General features: G+C 36.6%; 1 protein-coding gene across 1 annotated transcript in view; it reads left to right on the forward strand.

Moving 5' to 3' along the window:
- The first annotated feature begins 554 nt into the window (after positions 1-554).
- LOC120769665 (lipase 3) overlaps positions 555-20,509 on the forward strand; it is a 34,963-nt gene continuing 15,008 nt past the window's right edge. Inside the window, exon 1 of the mRNA XM_040096779.1 lies at positions 555-1,556. Coding sequence (XP_039952713.1) covers positions 1,290-1,556 — 267 coding nt within the window. The 5' untranslated portion in view covers positions 555-1,289. The remainder of the gene's footprint in view (positions 1,557-20,509) is intronic.

Genomic DNA, 20,509 nt, shown 5'->3' on the forward strand with positions numbered 1-20,509 from the left:
TCTATATTATACTCGTATGTTATTTGTCTCTGATCTCAATCGCTTCTACTTTAACCAGGAAATGCGTTTAAAGAAAAACTAGGTAAAATGAGAAAGTCTCGCATCATGTGATCCCTTAACAATTTGTCAAGCCTTCATTGTATTTGTAAACAACATCTTCTACTCCTTTGGTTTATGACGTCACGAACCAATGCAATTTTGTTTTTTACCAAATGCACCAAAAAAGTTAAGGAGATGAAATTGTCGTTATCTCTATTTCTGATTTTTGCTGTCTGTAAATCGGATATATGTACCAAATTTTTAGAACATCCAACCAACAGCTAAAACCTACGTTCAAACAAGTTCGGCTCAATCTGGTTTGAGCAAAAGTAACTTGAGTTGGACAGACCAATACCAACAACTGCACTAAGCAACGATCCGAAATGGTGGTTCAAAATGAAAGCTTTGCTACAAAACGCGCTTAGCTTCGCTGCAGTTTGTTTGCGGAGTTCGAGGCGAAAGGTAGTGTTCGAAAAAAAATATATTCTGTTACGGGTACGTTGAGCGTAAAATATAAAAATTAGTGAATATGTGCGAATGTATGAAAATATATAAGCATTGCATTTTACGACATTAAATCAAAGGCAGAAATAAATGTGCTTTGTTTATATGTTGCAATATCGGTAGCCGTGAAGCTCGCGCGAAGTTAGTGCAAATATTTTGAATATATATTTCTTAAAGCGCGGAAATTCAAAATTGAGTAAACTGCATTTCCTACAGACGAAAACACGATAAGCAATAATTATAGTGCATGAAATTTTGAATAATGAAAGCAAATTATTGAAACTGCGTGCATTAAAACACATTAGCCAAATTCGTTTATAGCTACAAAGTCAGTAGGCAGAATTTCAAAATAGGAAGTAGTCAAGAAACTAAGTGAGAAAATAAATAAATGCCTATAAATAACTTTTTTTCACAACCAAATAAAAAAACTAAGCCAGTGGGAAAGTGGTGAAGAAAAGTAAGAAACGTAACAGCTCAACAAGTGCAAGAAACCGCAAACAGTCGCCCACCTTATGCACGCTGCACTACCGCGTGTATGTCTCGTCGTTTGCGTGCCGCGCATGTGCAGTGCTTTGTTCAGTTATTTTTGCCTCTTAGAAATACATATTTCTGCAACAAAAAGTTTTAACCGTACACCGTGCCAATTTTTTACTATTTACGCGCGTTTTGTTTTCTGTATTTTATTAAGCAACATCTCTACACTTTTGGGTGCGTTAAGTGTGTTTTTCTTTGAATTACTGTGAGTAATGGCGAGAAAACATAATAACAACACAACGATAGAGATGCTGAAAAGTGAAATTTTCAGTCTATGGCAGCTAGCATTTGCCTCTTTCCTTGCCTTGCAGCTGCTCGTCGGCACCGCTGAAGCCTTTACTATACTCTCGCCATTCAGTTACACATCTTTGAGCTTTAAGAATCTGTTAAATTCAGTGTTTTTAGCCAGTAATGCGAATTTGGCGGGTGGTGGGCGAAACCTAAAATCAGATATACTTGAGGATGCGTCATTGATAACGGTAAGTACATACATACATACTTGTAATTTTATGTTAGTACTATTGGATCCAGCCACGCGTTGCTGTGGTATACATTTTTAACTATTATTCATATAATAAACTATTCAATACAGTGAAAATTTTATTTACGAATAAAGCGCAAACGTTTATGTCGGTATATGAATCCATGGATTGTACTGGGGGTTTAATTTTGAATATGTCAATGGAAAAAATAACGAATTTAAAGCTGTTTTCTCAATTAGGTTAAAAGCATCTGCCAGTTCTAGTTAAAACAAGGAAAAACGTTAACTTCGGCTGCACCGAAGCTAATATACCCTTCACAGTTGCATTTCTTTTAGTAACTATGTGTTCAGTATATACGGAAGCTATATGCTATAGTAATCCGATCTGAACAATTTTTTCGGAGATTATGTTATTACCTTAAGTAGTAATCCATGTCAAATTTCGTGAAGATACCACGTCAAATGCGAAAGTTTTCCACATGAGCCCTTGATTCCGATCATTCAGTGGCTAAATCGACTCAGCTCAACAGACTGATCATTTATATATACACTTTATAGGGTCTCTGACGCTTCCTTCTGGGTGTTACAAACTTCGTGACAAACTTAATATACTCTGTTCAGGAAACCGAAAGAAGGAATGTTGGTTAAGTTTACCAGAACTTAACTGACAGATGGCTGCTAACCAGACATTGAGAAAATGGTCCTTAAGATTTAGCATTTTACTGAAAATCATAATTACAGTTGAACTTTCCTAACTCGAGTCATCAAAAATTCACTAAAAAACTTCGAGTTATGGCAGGAAATTTGTATACAATTTGACTTCTATAGGCAATTTAAGAGTTCAAGCTATGGAGAAGTTCGAGTTATATAAGTTTAAGCTATGAAAGTTCAACTGAATTATTGTTTTTTTTTTGGGATTGTGAATTCATGGATATGTTTAGAAATATGTACAGTGAAATTTCCCATGAACAGACATGACGAATCAACCTTTCTATCCAGTTATTAGAGTTGTCCGCTTAATAGAGCGTCCATTTATTACCGCTTTTACTGTATTTCTTTTTTAAGAATTGTTTCGACTGTCCTATCTTCTAAGTTGCTTCAAACTGGACATAGTGTGCTAAATTTCGATTCAGTAGTTTAGAAGTCCATCGCGGACACACAAAGTGACAAATAATTTTTATGTATAAAGATATAAAGGTCTATACTTATACATCTAATAGTATCTCCAATAATACATATGAGTATTATAATATTATTTAGTCGTTATTTATATAATATGAATTCAGAAGAAAAATCATACCAGTTTTTTTTAAAGCGAAGATACTATACTAGAAATATTTTTTATAGAATTTAAGAAAATGGCAAAATATAATTAAGGCTCTCAATTGCCTTTGATATATGTGGTTATTGGAGCAAAAGTAACTGTAGAGTTAAATCAAGAGAAAGAAATAATTATATACATATGTTCATAATGTATATATGAAATCTAGTAATTGCTATAAAAAATCCAGCTATGAAGGTTATTATAGCTTCGGTGCAACCGAAGTTAACGTTTTTTTCTTTTTATTCATACTATTCGTAATAAATATAGCGCAAGCCCCCACAATATACTTCTAAACGGACAAATTTTTTTCTAATCTGTCATAGGGCTTACATTTGATAAAAGCAATATTTAAAACACAATGGCTTTGACCCAATTTGAATTGTATTCAATTGATTCTCATATCTTGCTGTATAGAAAAGCACACAATTATTATTTGATTTGCACTATATTGTTAATAAGTTTCTCCTACAAGTTTTAGAAGCTGAATAGCAGCAGGAAAACTTTCAATCAGCTAATAATACACAAAATGACGCCTTTAGATGGTGTACACATATAAGAATGTCCATATGTATGTATATTCATAACATATCTACAAAAAAAAATTAAGCTTCTTCACAGTGTCTACAATCGGATTTAACGTTCATTTCCATTCTTGGAAAACTACTCATGCATTCATAGGCACAATCAGGCCCAACTCAATGCGAAGTCAGTATAACGTCGTCGCCATATTCCGTTTGAGTGAGAGCAGTATTTCAATTAAAAAATTCAGCTTATTTGAGCTGTATTGTTAATATCTGTTTTTGGGTGTTGATGCTCCGTTAACTTAATTATTAAAATTGAAATATCTCGATGAAACATACATATAATACATATTTCCTTGGTACCCAAGGAGGGTTGGGATTGTAGATGGGCAGAAAAGCTTTAAAAGGCTCTAAATAAGCTCCAAAATAAGATACAACACTGTAATTTGGTGCAGAGGATTGCAAATTTATAATTTAAAAAAGTGGGTGCAGCTCCGCCCCTAATTAGTTTAATGTACATATCCTTCTACCAACTTAAGCTAAACCAATCCAACTTTTTCATTACAAATCCTTTTAGCTTCTCGTTTGAAAATGTTGTAAGAATAGAAAAAAAATGTATCGAAAAGATGGAGGTTCGCTATAAACAGTGTATCAAACTTGAAAGGTTGAACAGAAAAAAACGAAATTTTGCTAAAAAATCTGTTTTACTGTAGTAGGCCGGGGTATTAATAAAATTATGTCAAATATGGATAGACTCGGATCAATACTTCCCTTAACCCCCATATACCTAATACAAATTTCCAGTTGAATTTATACCTTATACGTCCAATGTGCATCGGACAATATTTGATTTATCTTAATGAAATTGAACGAGAGTGGATCTCTGTACCTTTGCCTGACAGTATTTTCCCGGCTTGGATTTTTGCAAGCTTCAAGAGTATAAAATGTACGATTGCAACCGAACTTAGCCCTTCCTTATTTGTTATATATATATACATGCATGTAACAACATATGTCCCAACTCACCTATGATGAATTTTTCACATGCATTTTGAAAACAATTCGAGGATGTAATTTGCAATGTGTACTGGATGTGCTCATTTTTTTACGTATATACATATGAATGTATATTTGTACTTCATGTTAAAAATTATTTATTCAAGAGTGGCGACTTGCCAAAAAATGCGCATGAGCAATATTATGCAATAGAGGCAATGGAAATAAACAAAGTGAAAAATCGGAAGCGTTGCAGTAAAGTAGGTAAATTCAAGTGAGCACGTTGCCATCAAGATGTTGGTCGTACATACATATAGTATGTACTTTACTAAGCGTATACTATGTATTCATAAGTTATGATAGGGCATATATGTATGTAGTATATTCATGTATGAAGGTGTGTATTTTCGTGTAATAGATCGATAACTCTTTAATTGTGCACCCAAGGGCACACACCTTTGTCAAACCTTTTAAATAAACAAATATGTCGATAATATTTTATTTGGTGGACGTACCTATGAATTCGTCACAGATAAATTTCTCGTTACATGAACATACATAAATATGTATATGTATATCAATATAAGGAGTTAGGCAAGCATAAACTTATAGGCTTCTTTGGCACTTCATAACAGTGAGCTCTGTGTTACTGTTATATGTACATATGTAAGTATATGCACAGAGGTAAATTTTTGTATAGTATATTGTAATGCTCAGCACGGATCGATTACCGAACAAAGTCATTTGATGAACGAGTTGAAGACAAATGACATACATACGAGTAGATAGCAAAATTTGTCTGTGAATACTAAAAAGTGGTAATAACTCGTTGCTGGCATTGCAAATAGTATTTCGTTTCAAAAACAGCAACGCACGCGTATATAATGTTTTTGTTTTTTGTTGATCATACGCTTTTTCGTAAACTGAACAAAAACCGTGCTTAACAAATGACAATAAAGTAAGCTCTAATTACCAGTAACAACTTACTTTTGTTTGTTTTTGTATGGCACTCCTAGCCGGCTGCGTTTAATAAGAAAGTCACACATGTCGCATTTAACAATATAACATTTCATAATATTTCGGGCAAAGAAAGACAAAAACTATTTTGAATAACAATATGTCTTGGAGCGCAAAAAAAAAAAATTTATTGCAGTGTGGTAATTAAAAGTTAATACAGGGTTTGCACGGAGAGTAATAGGACGGATTTTCTTTCGCCGCGTGCGCGCAACGACCGGATTCGGTAGAGCGGCTGATCAGTTGTCTCCGAGCACCTGGAGAGTCAGGACAAACATTTTCGCGCAATATGTTTCTGTGAGTGGTGCAAGCCGAAAATGCAGCGTTCGTAGGAGCAGAAGTACGCGATTAAATTCTGTGTGAAACTCGGTAAACCTGTGACAGAGATGTTTGATATCATCAAGCAGGCTTACCCAGAAGTGGTGTGTTTCAGTGGTCCCAGGCCTTTTTGGAGGGCCGGTAGAGGTCGCTGATGAAGACCGTGCTGTGAGACCTGCGATTTCGACAAACACCGACAATGTGACACGTCTGCGCAAAGTTTTGAACTCAGACCGTCGACTAAGTAATTGCCCAGATGTTAAATTTATCAAAATCTGTGGTTGATGACATTGTGTGGTCCCAAAAGTGCTCACTGACGACCACAAATTGCGGCGAGTGGAAGTGTGCCAAGAAAATTTGAACATGTATGAAAGTGACCCTTAATTATATCCTGAACAGGGTATATTAAGTTTGCCACAAAGATTGTAACACCCAGAAGGAAGCATCGGAGACCATATAAAGTATATGTATAAATGATCAGTATGTTGAGCTGTGTCTGTCCGTCTGTATATATACGAACTAGTCCCTCAGTTTTTAAGATATCGTTTTGAAATTTTGCAAACGTCATTTTCTCTTCAAGAAGCTGCTCAGTTGTCGGAACTGCCGATATCGGAGCACTATAACATATAGCTGCCATACAAACTAAACGATCGGAATCAAGTTCTTGTATGGAAAACTTTCAAGTTTGACGTGGTATCTTTAAATTTGACATGGATTACTGCTTAAGGTATTACTATATTATATAGCTTCCATACATAGGAAATATTTATTTTTGAAATTACATGTTTATTATATCTTAAAACCTTAAGCAACTGAAAACCGATAATGGAGAAGAAGTTAGTTATGGTGTAACCGCAACATCAAAAGCGGGAAAAACTTGGTAAATGTTGCATAAGAATTCAACCTCTTTCACTTAAGTTAACCGAATGAAACTTATGTTATTGGTCAAAGCTTCGCATAGTTTCATTACTACATTTTTCTTGTTCGAAATATTGATAATAACATCAAGATAATTAAATGAAATGAGAGCCTACCTTGTGTTTAAGAAAAACTGTTCACTTATTTTCAATATGGCACATTTATTGACTGATATAAGCGGCTGAAAGTGCGTCGGAAGGAGCTTTAATATTCTTATACAAATCTGATCTAACATATTTTCTTACATGTGGGACATATATGGGGTTGGGAATATTTCGACCCGATTTTCTACAGTATTGATACACGATAATGTTGTATGAGGAAGTGTTAAAAGAACTTCTTCTCAACAAGTTTGGTTGATTTAGCTAGTTTGGAAGATTTGTAATACATTAAACCATTAAATCGGCGATGGCATGTGAAATTCCCTCACTACTGCGATGACGTTTTGTGGGTGTGGCAGTGAACCGACCACGTCCATCTGCAATACCGACCTCCTCATTTTGGCAGCGTGTACAGAGTTTTATTTAGATATATTAATATTTACTCAAGTTACAGCTTGCACAGACAGACGGACTCCCAATTTACAGTTAGACGGGTTTCAACTTGTCTAGTCAACCTGAACATTTATATGAACCTTTATAATTCTTTATTTACCTCGATAGGTTTTAACTATTTGAAGCAACCAAAACTATTATGATCTGCAGCAACATGTTGCAAGAGTGCAAGAAGAGTTGAATACATATATGTTTTGTCGATGACGCAAATCGCGCTTTAACACCAAATACTGCTGTGAAGTGATCTCACGGTAGCGGTGTTGTTAAACAGCATGCCCAATATTTCATGGAGAACGGGACCCAATATGTATATGTTTTTGAGATGTCTACAGTTTTAGCGCTCTATATCGCGCACTCTCAATCGGCGGTATTTTACGTCATAGTCGGAATCAATATTTTTCTCATTTGAAGCATTAGAGCTCTAAATGGAGTTTACTAGCATTTCAACATTCAAGTATACTATTATTGAAGAAATTACTCAGTCAGTGGTCTAACGTGTCTGCACATACAAATATATCCATTCACCTACTTTTACAATAGTAAAATAAGCAGTAAAATGAAATTAGTAACATGAAACAGTAAAAACTAATAAAAGTGCAGTGTACCATTAAAGATTATGAACACTCACAAATACACACACTTCACATACTAATTTAGCATGAGCCTCTTTGTTTATTTGTTGTGCTTTTGATGCAGACGTCATTGTTGAATGCATGCAAATCACTCAACGCTCGACATTCTCCTTCAATAAATCTACGTAATTTTACAAAATTGTGACTTCCTAGTTGGGATTGTCAATTTACCAACAATAAAAACAACAACGATAATTTTGAGAGAAGTGGGAGTCAACACCCTATTTATATGACTAAATGGGAGACAAAGTTGTTTTGCGGAAGGGAAAATAAAATAATTAAAGTAAACCAGTAAGGAAGGGCTAAGTGCAACCGAACATTTTTTACTCTTGCAAAAATCAAAGCCTTTAAGGTGTAAAACCAATCATATGGAGTAAAGTCACCCACCCGGTGGTTCGAAAATCTTTATTTTAAGTAAATGACTATAGTTGACTTTTGATTGAAAATGTCGGTCAATGTGTGATATATGTATATAACTGAAATTAAGGGATAATCTTTCTCTTACAGTATGTCTGTATGTTAAAAACCGATTGAATCGGACCGGGAAGTATTGGTCCGATTCACACATTAAAGACATTATTCGTGCAAAGTTTTATCCCGTTGTATTAATTCCTTCTTGGTTTGTGTACTGGAGAGTTAAAGAATAAAGTGGAATTTAAAATTGTGCTATTGTGTGGGAAGTAGGCATGGTTATTGTTCGATTTTGATTATTTTCACAACGAGACATAGAAAAAAATACAACCAAATTTTATCGAAATCGGTAAGTCGGGTCCCGGGATACGGGATTTCACCAATATCCCTGGTCCCTATAAAGCCTTGTCATATCATCCCGGCGCAAATTTTTGTGTCTTTGGCGCATTTAGTTATTGATTTATTTTGCTTTTAGCCGTTTTGAACAGTGCCGTTATATGGGGAGTGGACGGGGTTTTCATCCGATTTCGCCCATTTTCACAATATACATATGTAGGTAGGAAAATAGTTCGTGCTGAGCGAATTTGGTTGTTGTAGCTTAAGTGGGTTAGGGGATATATACATTAAGCTTATTAGAGTAAACCTACTTTTTCAAAAAATTTCTCTCGCTGTGCCAAATATGAGTTTTATATCTTAATTTAGTGCTTAAATATGGCACTTTATAAGTTTTCGGTTAATGGTGATTTGTGGGTGCAAAATGGAAGTTCGTAAATATTTATGTATACATTTAGAGGGGTGAAATGGGGAACTTCGCCCCCAATGCTTGATTGTTTCAGGTTAGCCTCATACTTCGTTATGACGATTTCACTTCTGCTGGAAAAAGAAGGTTTCATGACGATTTTAGATGCCTTTGCTAAAGGCAAATCATACAGTGCAAGATAGTGGCTTTGATGACTCCGAAGTAGAAGGTGAAACTATGTCTCCTATGACTGTTAGCAAACACACCCAAACCTACGAAGAGTTATCTCTCACTGGAGTTGGCCTTGGATGAATCGTTCATGTAGAAATGAAAAAAAGGAATCTTAATTTGGATTTATGCACATCTATCGGAATATTTGCGTGTGCTGTTACGCTGTTAGATATCGGATCGGTCTACGAAATAAGCAAAGAAACGAAAAATGCTGCAGTAACTGCAGGGTTTGTCCGGAAAGTAATAAAACCGAGTCGATTTAAAAAAATGTATTTAACCAATCGTCACACTTCTTAAAAAAAATTCTAAATGGGCTCCTTCTGCGTCGATGCAGCGCCGCCAGTGTGATTTCCAAGCCCGGAATAGCCTTGAGAGCCAAGGTGCATGCGTTTCCCTTTCATCGGCCTTTTCAGGCAAGTAAACAAAAAAGTCCGGGGCCACATCTTTGCCGTAGGGCGGCTGCGGAAGCGTTGGGAAGCCGGCCTTGGTTAGGTAGCTGTTCACAAGAAAGGCGGTGTGGTCAGGACGTTCTCGTGGGGCAACTTCCAATCGCCTGCTATGTCTTGTCGGACCCGATTGACCCTTCGTATGAGTCTCTTGAGGACTTCCACGTAAAACTTGACATTGACGGTTTGTCCAGGAGGAACAAATTCATGGTGGATGATGCCTTTGGTGTCAAAAAATATATAATGACCATCGTTTTCCCTTTGGATTTGCTCATTCATCAGCGACCTCTCCCCGACCCTCCAGAGGGCCTGGTGCCACGGAAACACACCACTTTTTGCTAAAGCAACATCTGGGTAAGCCTTCACAGCTTTCACACAGAATTTAATCGCGTACCTCTGCTCTAACGAACGCCGCACCACTCACAAAAACATGTTGCGCGAAAATGTTTGCCCTGGCTCTCCAAGTGCTCGGAGACAAGCGGCTTCCAGCTGCTCGTTCGTTAGCTAGGAATGCCCTCTACCGAATCCAGTTGGTGCGCTCATTCACTCAGCGTAATTCTGCAGAAAGGATTGATCGATCTGGCAAAGGCATCAAATATGATAGATACGCTGCTTTTCAATTCGGTACATTTATTCGGACATGAAAAAAATAGCGGCAGAACTGGAAGTTGACGATGAAAATCCAAGAATCTGCGGCCGACAAACAGAACGCGAAAATTTCTGCGTAAGGACTTGCAAAAAATACTACACGGTCTCAGTGTACATTTCTCTGTTGGACACAATCGGCAAAGATTTGAAGACGCGCTTTTTAACAGAAGTTTTGAATGGTTTTCTACTGAGTTTGCTGCTCAGCTTTGAAAAATAAAAAGAAAACTAGTTACCGACGCTGTACCCGCCGGGGAAGCAGAGGAAGAGGAAGACCTCCACTCCGTTGGAAGGGCCAGGTGGAGAAGGACCTGGCTACGCTTGGAATATCCAATTGGCACCACGTAGTGAAAAGAAGAAACGACTGGCGCGCTGTTGTTAACTCGGCTATAATCGCGTAAGCGGTGTCTACGCCAATTAAGAAGAAGAAGAAGTTACCGACTACTGCATCGGAAATGTGAAAGAACTGCAATGTTCTTCGTATATTCTGGACAATTCCTTTAATGAATGCGATCTCTGAACGCTCTTTCTCGATACTTCCCCGCATGAAAACAAGGCTGGGGATGAATATGCTTCAACATAGATTGATCGGCTTGGCGTTGCTACAGACATTGCCATTGAAGTCACTGCAGAAGAGATTCTCAAAACTTGACCCACATCGATTTGTTTTTTTCTTAAAATATATAATAATCTTCGTGTTTCAAGAAAATGTTTAATCGGGTCGATACTACCCCAGGTATTTGTTTTTTAAACAAATCTTTTGCCGAATTTGTCGGTTAGTGTATGAGTATAATAAACGTACATATACATATGTATATAAAATTGCTTAGATTCCGATCTTCTAGCTGACGTTTTACATCTTTTGGTTTTCCCTGGATTTTAATTTTGCAAGTTGTGAAGGAATTATATTCGTACTTGTTATACTCTCGCAACAAAGTTGCTAAGCAGAGTATTATAGTTTTGTTCACATAACGGTTGTTTGTAAGTCCCAAAACTGAAAGAGTCAGATGTAGGGTTATTTATACCAAAGTGATCAGGGTGACGAGTAGAGTTGAAATACGGATGTCTGTCTGTCCGTCCGTCCGTGCAAGCTGTAACTTGAGTAAAAATTGAGATATCATGATGAAACTTGGTACACGTATTTCTTGGCTCCATAAGAAGATTAAGTTCGAAGGTGGGCAAAATCGGCCTACTGCCACGCCCACAAAATGGCGAAAACCGAAAACCTAAAAAGTGTCATAACTAAGCCATAAATAAAGATATTAAAGTGAAATTTGGCACAAAGGATCGCATTAGGGAGGGGCACAATTGGACGTAATTTCTTTGGAAAAGTGGGCGTGGCTCCGCCTCCTACTAAGTTTTTTGTACATATCTCGGAAACTACTATAGCTATGTCAACCAAACTCTATAAAGTCGTTTCCTTCAGGCATTTCCATATACAGTTCAAAAATGGAAGAAATCGGATAATAACTACGCCCACCTCCCATACAAAGTTTATGTTGAAAATCACTAAAAGTGCGTTAACCGACTAACAAAACACGTCAGAAACACTAAATTTTACGGAAGAAATGGCAGAAGGAAGCTGCACCCTGGCTTTTTTAAAAAATTGAAAATGGGCGTGGCGTCGCCCACTTATGAACCAAAAACCATATCTCAGGAGCTACTTGACCGATTTCAATGAAATTCGGTATATATTATTTTCCTGACACATGACATGTACGAAATATGGGTGAAATCGGTTCACAACCACGCCTTCTTCCAATATAACGCTATTTTGAATTCCATCTGATGCCTTCTCTGTATAATATATATGTTCATTAGGAACCATTGATGATAGCGGAATGAAACTTTACACAAATACGGTATTTGAAAAATATGTAAATGACGGATAATGAAATCTCGATTACCACTTTATCATGCGAGAGTATAAAATGTTCGGTGACACCCGAACTTAGCCCTTCCTTACTTGTTTTTATTTATGTTTTATCTTAGCGCGGCTAGTAAAAATACCATTTCGTCTCAGCCGCTTTGCCAATCAATGCACTAAGACGGGTACATACATATATGTTATGATATACATATATACTATACTATATATCAGATATACATGGTAGACAATCGTACACTTGTCTATATATATTTATGTCGCAGCGTTTAAATACGCTAAAAATAAATGCAAACATTTTATTCTTTAGCAAACAATCTCCTGATTGCACACCAACATTTGGAAGGAACTCAAGAATTATGAGAACGCCTCCTAATGGAAAAAGTGAGCTATCCACCACTGCTGGATCAAAAAGAGAATGCGAAAATGCCAACCACATAATTGAAGATGGCAAACTCTCGGTAAAAATACACAGTAGCGAAACTACCCAAAACTTTAACCAGTTGGTTAGTAAAATAAAAGAACTGGAGAACATGATGGGTGGCCAAAGGCACATAAACCAGACTATGCGCGACCTAGTAAGCAACATAGTGGCGCTACATGCTAAGGATGAGAGAGGCGGAAACCTACCCAAAAGGATTATGGTAGGGAAAGCATCCCAGGTTTCTCCAATGGCTAAGGAGGTAAATACCCCGAAAAGAATGCGTGAGACAATAGGCTTTCTACCTCCGACTAAAAAGCCAAAAAATACAATTAAAATGGAGCAGCCCACCTACAGCGAGGCAGCGAAATTGATGCAAGCCAATACAACGGTTAGACCCAGCGCAGGCGAAGCTTGGGTGGGTGGACGTTGTTAAAAAGCGAAGACCACTCGAAAAGAAAATTAGATCGAGGCCAAATGCCATCATACTTACGAAAAATACGCGGATATTCTCCGAAAAATAAAAGATGACAGTGGCTTAGAGGAATTGGGCTCAAGCGTCACGTACATAAGAAAAACGTTGAAAGGAGACCCGCTATTAGAGCTGGAAAACCAAGCGGATAAGAGAGCCGAAGCGTTCCTTAGAAGGAGTGGTCGGTGAAATGGCTGTGATACAGCCCAAAACCCACAACGTTATGATTATTTGCAAGAATTTGGATGAAATAACTTCTCCAGAAGAGATTTGCGAAGCCATACAAAAATAGTGTGGAATAGAAAATCTGGGGGAAAAAAAAGTTATTAGTATGCGAAAGATCCGAAGCGGTACTCAAATAGCTGTCTTATGCCTGCGCGCCCAGGATGCCAAGACTGCGCTCAAGGTAGGCAAAGTAAAGATCGGGTGGTCTGTATGTCGCCTCCGAGAATACTCGCCTATTCCCCGTTGCTTCAGGTGTTTCCATCTGGGGCACATGGCGCATAAATGTTCCAACCCCGTGGACAGGTCGTCTCTATGTACACGTTGTGGAGCCGGTGGACATGTAGCGAAGTTATGTGCTAACAATCCAAGCTGCATGCTTTGCAAAGCAGCAAACTCGGCCTTGAGTACTACGTGCCCCAAATATCTCGAGATGACGAAATCGTTAGGGAAATGAGGATAGTACAATAAAATCTAAATCATTGCGCAGCTGCACATGAGCTACTAAAACAGACAGTATTTGAAAAAAATTTTGATGTCGCCTTACTAAGCGAACAGGAAGAATAAGAAAAGAAGGAATATTTCCCGACCCATAGAAAGTCCTCCGGAGGAACCTTCATCATATCGACCTCTGTGCATGCTTGACACTATTGGCAAAGTATATGAAAGCATAGTAAGAAACCGCTTGGAGTTAGTAATCTAGAAAGCCGGCGGATTATCAGAAAGATAATACGGCTTTATGAAAATTGACGCATTATACGATGTCGTTGATACCGCGAAATGCGCAGTAAGTGGTAAGCGATGGAACGGCGGGACAAAAAAATATTGTGCGCTGATCACCCTGGATGTGAAGAATGCCTTCAACTCAGCAAAGTTGGCAAACATAATCAAGGCTCTGTATGACATGCGCGCTCCTCAATATCTTATGGAAATTGTCATAAGTTATTTTAAAAATAGGCGTATTTTATTCGATACAGATGAAGGCACCAAGAGCTACTCTATCTCGAGTAGCGTACCGCAAGGCTCGGTACTAGGCCCCCTTTTATGGAAAATAATGTATGATGGGGTACTAACGAGACACCAACCGAAAGATATTAACTTTGTTGCATACGCAGACGACCTTATTGTGGTAGCAGTTGCTAAACACCTCGATGACAGTTTAGAACTGGCGGAACAGAAGACTGAAGTCTTGCTCATGAGTACAAGAAAAGTGGAGGAAAGTATTTCTCTCACCATAGGGGAGTGCCAGATTCATTCACAGCCACACCTAAAATATTTGGGAGTAATAGTTGACCCAAGGCTTAAATTTAAGGACCACCTAGAATAAAATAAAGCGAACAAAATTCTGAATGCCTTATCAAGAATGATGGCAAATAAAGGTTGCGTGTGTTCCAGCTGGCGTTTTTTAGTTGGAAAGGTAATGAGATCGGTTGTATTATATGCGGCTCCAATATGGATCCAGGCGCTAGGCATCAAAGCATACGCCAGGCAAATAAACACAGTGCATAGGCTGTCGGCACTAAGAGTTAGCAGTGCTTTCCGAACAATTTCAAGCGATGCTGCTGAAGTAATAGACAGTATGATGGCCATTGACATCCAGGGTGACGAATACGAGCGAGTGTACAAATTATCAGAGCCAATTACAGGAGCCAAAAGAAAAGAGAGAGTAAAAAGCCTAACTATATGGGAGCAGCGGTGGCAAACCTCACTCAAAGGACGGTGGACCTACAGACTCATACCGGATATCCATTCCTGGATCGACAGACGACATGGGGACCTGATTTTCACCTAACCCAAATACTAAGTGGACATGGATGCTGTAGAAGCTATCTGTACAGATTCCAGCACGACATTAGTCCGAATTGTCTGTCGTGTTCAGAGTTGCAGAGTCTTTTATTGCCCGCGCTTTAAAAGTGCAAGGGAAAAACTTAAAACTACACTCGGTGGTAGTTGTACCGTGGAAAATTTTACGACACTCATGTGTCAGTCTACTGAGAACTGGAGAGCTGTCAGCGAAGCGGCAGCCTCAATCATGACAAAACTGAGACATGTAGAGCAGAGTAGGCGTCCGTCAGTCCGTGCCATAGAAGAGACTTAAATGTCTTATCACTCCCACGAAGTAATACTTAATCAGGTGGTTCCGTGGGAGAGTCTGGAGTTGGGAGTAGGTTAGGTTTAGCGGATTAAAGTTCCGCACTCCGGCGTTTGATGCTTCCCCCAATTAAAAAAAAAACATCTATTTCAGCACAAACGGGAATAAAAGGACCGATGAACAGATCCCGCTCAGTTCGGTTTTCGACCTTAACAGCGATCGGCTTACTTTTTCACGTTTCCGTTTTATTCTCCGCCATCTCTTTAAGATACACATCGAATTTTAACTAATTTCGCATAATTTCATTGTATAATTTCGCTTCGTTTTTGGAATAAAAAGATCTATTTGGTGTCCCGGACAGTGCCAATAAAATATCCACAAAAACAAAAAGGCGAGTGCACTTTGTTACATAGACTTTATATAAAAGCTGATATCTTTGGGATTCGCGGATTTTGGCAAATAGGTTGGTAGTAGAAAGTAGAAAATCATAAGGCTATAAACATCTCGTGGCGAAGAATGTACTAGATTGAACTTCAATATATTTTTTATTGAAGCTAAGGCTAATTGTCATGCTCTCAATGAGGAATAAGTAAGGAAGCGCTAAGTCGTAAACTAACATAGTTTCATAACTACATTTGCATGTCCGAAATATTGATATTGAGAATTACGTAATTAACTCAAATTCTTATATAAATTCTTATATAATTCAATACAAAAATATTTTCCCCAAATTTCAACACTAGACCTATTTGTATACTTAACGTATATGTTCTGTAAAAGATTTAAAAATGCTGTGTGGATCCTACTGTACCCTGTATATGTTGGCTGATAACTACATTGGTGCTTGATTTGCATAATGAAAAGTGAAAGGTCCGATGAAATTTAAAATTTTCTAATATGGAACGTAAGCGTGCTTGTATTCTGATTCCGCTCATTTTCATTATGTAAGATAAAACTGTCAGGATAGTGTTAAGTACTACATTTGTTTGAAATTTGTGAAGTTGCTCCTGAGATATAAGCATGATTTCATATAAAGGTGGACGATGTCACGCCCATCGTCCAATTTTTATTCCGGCTCCTATGAAGGCCATCTTCTGTACCATCTTGGTTATACATTCAATGCTTCTGGCGTTTTTATAGCCTAATATGTACATCTGCAATATCACTCGTACAGAGTTCCACTAGGACATCTTAATGTGTCCTCAAGCTATCGCTTGCACGGACAGACGGATTTCAACTTATACGTCACCCTGAACATTTATATATTGAGTCAATAAGTATACTGGTACAGTTCGCCAAGAGATGAGATAGATGGTGGAACTTGCTTATTATTCCATTGTTCCAATATCTCGAAATGCTTTTTGATTCATATGAAGCTTAAAAAATAATAATTTTTATACTCTTGCAACCTGTTGCTACAGAATACATACATGTAATACTTTTGTTTACCTAACGGTTGTATGTATCACCTAAAACTAATCGAGATAGATATAGGTTTATATATATAGTATATAAATGATCAGGATGATAAGACGAATTGAAATCCGGATGACAGTCTGTCTGTCGGTCTGTGCGTGCGGGTAAAAAATAAGACTTTTAGAAAGTGGTTTCATGAACAAATCTCCGGTCAGGACAATTTTTTGTAGTACTTCTACCTATTAATGAAATCGATTAATGATATCGGATGAAAACCTGCAAACTCAGAGACATAAAATTTTACACCCGAGATGATAAGAGAAGGCTTTATAGGCGCTGCTGTCAAAATGTACCACGCGGGGTACGTGGCACCGCCCACATTTAGGTGAAAATCCATTTAAGTAAAGATTTTATCCGCCATTATTACGTTACAGTACGAAAATGGCTTAAACCTTATTAAAGATATTAACGATTTAAGTTTGATTATTTTAAAGAAAAAACTATTTTTCTTATGAGCTTTATAACTTATACAAAAATTGGCAATTATTTTTTTAATAATGTTTTAGAAGACTATGAGCTTTCCAATTTAAAATGATTTTTTTTCAATGAGTTATAATTCTGATCAAATTTTATCCGTCAATATCTTATAAACTGTTAGGTTTAAGAAAAAATCATAGTAAATGAATCGTGAAGATTATTAAATTTCCTACAAAATTCACAAAACGAAATTTTTTCAAGTAGTTGGTAGCAAGTTAGTAATTTTTCTCTTTGATAATAAGAAAAAAATGGAAACCGTTAGTCGGATGGCTTTTCCGTTGCAATTATGAACTAATACTTGGACAGCCTTTTTTAAAGGTGTCTATCTACCAATTTTTCAAAGTACCAAGCGAAAACAAAAACATCCGTTTTATACCCATCTTAACCTATATATGTATACTTAGGTGTATCGATCGTTGCAAGTTGCAAGTGTATAAAATGTTTCGTTAGTCCTTCCTTACTTGATTTTATGATGAAAAACTTTTCTTCGTACAGGCAAATATTTAAAGACGTTTTCTTTTCAAGCGTTCAAATTTTAAAAATACATAACTCTTATTTCTACTTATTGAGTCAAAATAATAAAATATGTGCCAAATATTTCGCCTCAAAGAACTCATAAAAAATGTTCCGCACGAAAAAAGTTTTAATGGAAATTTTGAATGGAATGTTCCATATATACAGGCGTTGTGGCAAACTTATCATACTCTGTTCAGGATAGAATTAAAAATAAGCATAGATATTTCTTTGCTTCAAAATTATTTCTTCACCTAATGAGTGGGTCTCTTTTGAAAACGATATCTAACTTAACAAAGACTTACTTCTTTCTTTTAAAAGGTTTGAGTTACAGTAAATGCGTAAATTTATACAAATAACTTAGTTTTTTTTTAATTTTTTTTATTGTATTGATAATACGTTAAACACGATAATTAACTATCACCTTCATTAAATTATTTTGTGGCTCAACTCTCATATTTTGGTACTTGTAACCAACTTGACCGCTGATAGCACCGCATTACTAATCATAACAATTCAATGATCTCCAATATTGAAAACGTCTTGTGAGCTTGATGTATGCATGAGTGGATGCATGTATACATGTATGATTGTATAATAAAACGTTTTATTCATTCACTAAGTTGTGGTCAAGAGCGTCTTTTGTTGTGCTTTCTTGTGTTTTCCCATTATCATCAGACGCCGGTCGCTTAAATGTTGATTTTGCTTGAATTCATAACCTAGTGTCAATAGCGTGAATTAACTATAAATATGTATAAGCATGTAAGTACATACATATAGATCAATGAAATGAAACGAGATTTGTTGTTGTTTCAATTTAATTTTTCATCAAAGAAATCGTGTTTTCCCATTTCGTAATGCGTTTTGATATATGTAAATATGCTTTTTTATTCTTCTTTTGTAGTTCGCGATCGACCTTGACATTTGATTTATATTTGTTGCATTTTTATTCATAATGAGCGGGTATATTATCATAAATTTGTATTAATTAAAAATCAGACATATTAGTATTGAGATGTTCAAAAATCGACCTGGACACACATACAATAACTTCGAACTGAGGAGAGGCTAAGCAATACAAATGCAACCCGGAATAAATCTAAATTTACAAATATCACTGTACATAATAGCAGATAGTTTGTTACTTTAATGTACAACAAATTGCTCTTTAATAGATATAATTACTCACTGTTCAAAAACCGGCCTCAACTTCTTACTTGCCACATTAAAGCCTATCCGTAATCGCTTAAGTGAGACACTTGCAACCTAATTAGTAAAATTGCTACATACATATGTATATATGTAGATGGATTTGCGAGTATGGTAAGTTTTATAAATAGAAAAGTAAAAATGGTTAAAAAGTTAAGCTCCTTATCATTAAGTATTGACTGTTACTTATTTACTTCTTTTCAAATAATCAGTGGCGTAGCTAGGGGAAGGACGAGGGGTGCCGTCGCCCCGGGCGCAACGTCTTGGGGGCGGCAAAACGATCTTCGCTGTTTTTTAATATTCAGAAAAATACTTCAACAATTTTGTTTACAAAATTTATTATAAAAGATAAAGAGTTGTACACTCACAATATAATAATCTGAATAACAATGAAAGATATTAATTTTGACTCGAATACTCTTCAGTCTTTGAATTCGTCTTATATCTTTTGGCTTATTCTTTCTTAAAAATAGTGATACAACTTAAAGATGCACTTTTCTAGCTTTGTCTAGCGACGTGTCACTCTCACAGTTACCCTTTGCTTTGAATGTAACAAAGACTTTTATTTCACCAAATTTTCAAAAATGATATTTAAAAATTCTAATTCGGGCAAAAATTCCTGCAAATTGTGTCAAAAGTGTACAAGATATAGGGCGAAAATGGGTTTTTTCTATGGCTTTTAATAAGATGTCTTGTAAATTTACTATCAATTTCCTCAAAAGCCGTATTGTGAGAATTTTGGAACTTCAGGATTGGTGTGGCTTCTAGTTCCTAAATTTTATATACTTATTATCGTAAATAAGTGAATATAAAAATTCACTTTTGTTCGAACCACCTCATGAAACTTTTAGGTAGGCAGATAAAGGGGGGCGGCACGAAGTTGTAGCTACGACACTGCAAATAATGGCTGTACTAAATTTGTAGTTTTCAATATAGATTGCAATATCTAACAGCACACTGTATCAACTGGGGAGATTTTCATTTTTAATCCCCTTTTGTTTTTCAAAACTAAATGAATTTCTTGATTCATTATTTATGAATGAAAAGGTGTACAAAAATTATTTTAAATTTTCAACAAAAACAGTAAACAATATTGTATTGCTGGTAGAGGTAGTATAAAAAATAAGAACACATATACCATATGTACGTACATATGTATGTATGTGCTTGAAGCAACAGCGTATTTATGTAAATACGGAAGTAATTTCATAGGTACCAGAAATATCAGTAACAAAGCCAAAAAGTTAAAAGTGAGTACTCGAGACGCGAATTATTGCCAACTATGCCGTAAATATGCAAAACAAATTGTCTAACCGGCGAGTCGTAGACATCAAAGCAGACGATGTCTACGACTCGCCGGTTAGACAAGTATTAATGGTCGCAAAGTGGCCAATGCTTAGCGCTTAATACTATGTACATAGGATTTTGATGCCTT

Source organism: Bactrocera tryoni, chromosome 2 (assembly GCF_016617805.1).
Source record: "Bactrocera tryoni isolate S06 chromosome 2, CSIRO_BtryS06_freeze2, whole genome shotgun sequence".
NCBI lineage: Eukaryota > Metazoa > Arthropoda > Insecta > Diptera > Tephritidae > Bactrocera > Bactrocera tryoni.